The 2268-nt window shown below is 59.9% G+C and overlaps 1 protein-coding gene across 1 annotated transcript; it reads right to left on the bottom strand.

Moving 5' to 3' along the window:
* Window positions 1-185: 185 nt before the first annotated feature.
* On the bottom strand, window positions 186-2052 carry LOC119286784 (lecithin-cholesterol acyltransferase-like 1). Its single transcript, XM_037566229.1, has 2 exons — window positions 1536-2052; window positions 186-1417 (listed from the first exon to the last, which is right to left on the bottom strand). Exons 1-2 carry the CDS (start codon window positions 1952-1954, stop codon window positions 490-492), a joined length of 1347 nt encoding a protein of 448 aa, XP_037422126.1. The 5' UTR covers window positions 1955-2052; the 3' UTR covers window positions 186-489.
* Window positions 2053-2268: the final 216 nt, after the last annotated feature.

Genomic DNA, 2268 nt, shown 5'->3' with positions numbered 1-2268 from the left:
ACCCGAAGGTGACATGTGCTGGGTTTCAGTGCACATTTTTCACTGATCTTATTTGTAGACAAGTTAATTTCATATGAAAAAGAAATGGTAATAACTTGTGAATGTGCCGAAGCAGCAGCGTCGAGCAAAAAACCATGTCACCATGAATTAATCCATACCAACTTTGGAAAAAGGGGAAAACCACAGAGCAGGTAGTTGCTTGTTGATTGAGGAACCTGAGGTAAAGAACAATACTGTATGTAGAAGAATTCTTAACGAAACAAGGAAATTTGTGGTGCACTGGTAACAATTCTGAAGTGAATGAGATGAAGTAATAGTCGCCATTGACATGTTAATGAGGGAGGGGTCCCATTGACTGCGTATGCGTGGCAAGCAACCCAAACTTGATCTCCAGCCCCATCCATGTGGCAAGTGCCACTAGCTAGCAAAAAATCTCGACAGCATTTTCCCAACGAAAAGAAAAACCCACTGCAAATATATTTGTTCTAACTAGGAGGACTGATGTGTCGTGTTGGTGGTGGTGGCGGCGTTTAGATTGATGGAATCGAGAATCCTGAGGATCTGGTCGAGCGCGCTCTTGTCCTTGAGGATTCCCATGTGCGACACCTTGGGCAGCTCCACCACCTCGAGGACCTGCGACGGCGAGTCGGACCAGGCCTTGATCGGCCCCATGAGGCTGGCCAGGTTCACCGTGCCGTCGCCGTCGCCGTAGACCACCTCCACGGGCCCCGCGTCGAACCCCTCGTCCCCGAACACGAGGCTCTCCACGGTGTCGACGCCGGTGCCCACGAGGCACGTGACCGGCACGCCGGGCTCCGGCAGGACCTCGCCGAGCGGCCGCGTCCGCGCCCGGTACGGCTCCACCCCGTCGGCGAACCCGATGTCGTTGAGGAACTGCGTGACGTTCTTGGCGGAGTAGGTGCGGTTGTGGCGCTCCGACACGACGAGCGTGGTGTTGCCGAAGACCTTGGGCGTGGGCAGCAGCCAGAGGTTGCTCTCGGAGCTGCGCTGCTCGTCGCGGATGAGGGAGGGGTCGACGAAGGGCACGCCGAGGGTGTTGCCGGAGGCGAAGGTGAGCATCTCCTGCACGGAGCCGCCCCACGGCGCGGACAGCGTCACCAGCCGCTTCACGTGCGCCGCGCGCCAGGCGGGCGGGGCGCGCGCCAGGAACTGCAGCGCGTACAGCCCGCCGAGGCTGTGCGCCATGAGGACCGCCGGCATCCCGCCGTTGGCCGCGCACGCGGACTCCACCAGCAGCCTGAGGCGCTCCAGGTACGCGGTGCCCACCTGCGACGGGTGGCCCGGCGCGGCCAGGCCGTAGCGGAAGTCGTAGGGCGCGCCGAAGAGGTCGCGGCCCTCCTCGTACCCGGCCTTCTCCAGCGTGCTCGCCAGCACGTCCATGTACCCCGTCAGGACCCTGCACATCAATTGTGGCACGTCATTTGCTCATTGCCATTGGCCCATTGCTGCATTAGTTGCGACACCTGCATCATTGACGTAAACAGATGGAGGAAGAAGACGAGCTCGATTATTACTTGAGGGTTGGGTCGAGGTAGCGGAGGGTGGAGGTGGAGCCCAAGTCGGAGACCCTGGTCTGGACGCCAGGCGCGTTGCGGTAGTCGTCGGCGTCGCGGTCGTAGTAGAGCATCATCCGCTCGGCGAAGCAGCGGGTGAGGGGCGCGACGACGACGGACGGCTCGAACCACATGCGGAACCACCCGCCTCGCCCGCGCACCAGCGGCCACACCCGGCATGTCAGGCTGGACGGCCTGTAGTCGTCCTTCAGCCGCGCCTCCAGCTGGTTGCCGCCGGAGCCCGGGATGAGTATCACCGGGTGCAGCAGCTGCCCGCCGCCCCCGCCGGCCGACGACGCGCAGCACGAGCTCAGCGACAGCATGGTAGTGACCACGGCCGCAGCCAACAGCGCGACCATACGTGGCGGATTTCCCTCCATGATGAGCGTCTGTATGATCGAATTTTTGGTTTTCTTTCTTGTTTGTCTCTTGCTTGTTTTGGGATTTGGTGGTCGCTGTTTTGTGTGGCGATGCTTGTTTTGAGCGTTGCTCTTCGGATCGGATCGCTTGTGGAGTGGCTAAAAAGGCAGGGCGCGCGTACGGTGGAAGTGGTAGTTACGTCGTCCTTGGAGGGGTGGGTACTCTGGGCTGCGCTGTGAATCTGCGATTCGCGTCTAACTACTGCTTAATCACGCCCAGTACTCCGTAGCCGCGTAGCGTTCTTTGGTAGCCTACCTGCGATTAAGTGGGATAG

The sequence above is a fragment of the Triticum dicoccoides genome, chromosome 4A (genome assembly GCF_002162155.2).
Source record: "Triticum dicoccoides isolate Atlit2015 ecotype Zavitan chromosome 4A, WEW_v2.0, whole genome shotgun sequence".
Lineage (NCBI taxonomy): Eukaryota > Viridiplantae > Streptophyta > Magnoliopsida > Poales > Poaceae > Triticum > Triticum dicoccoides.
Note: the sequence above shows the minus strand (reverse complement) of the source record. Positions and strands in the feature narration are given on the sequence as shown.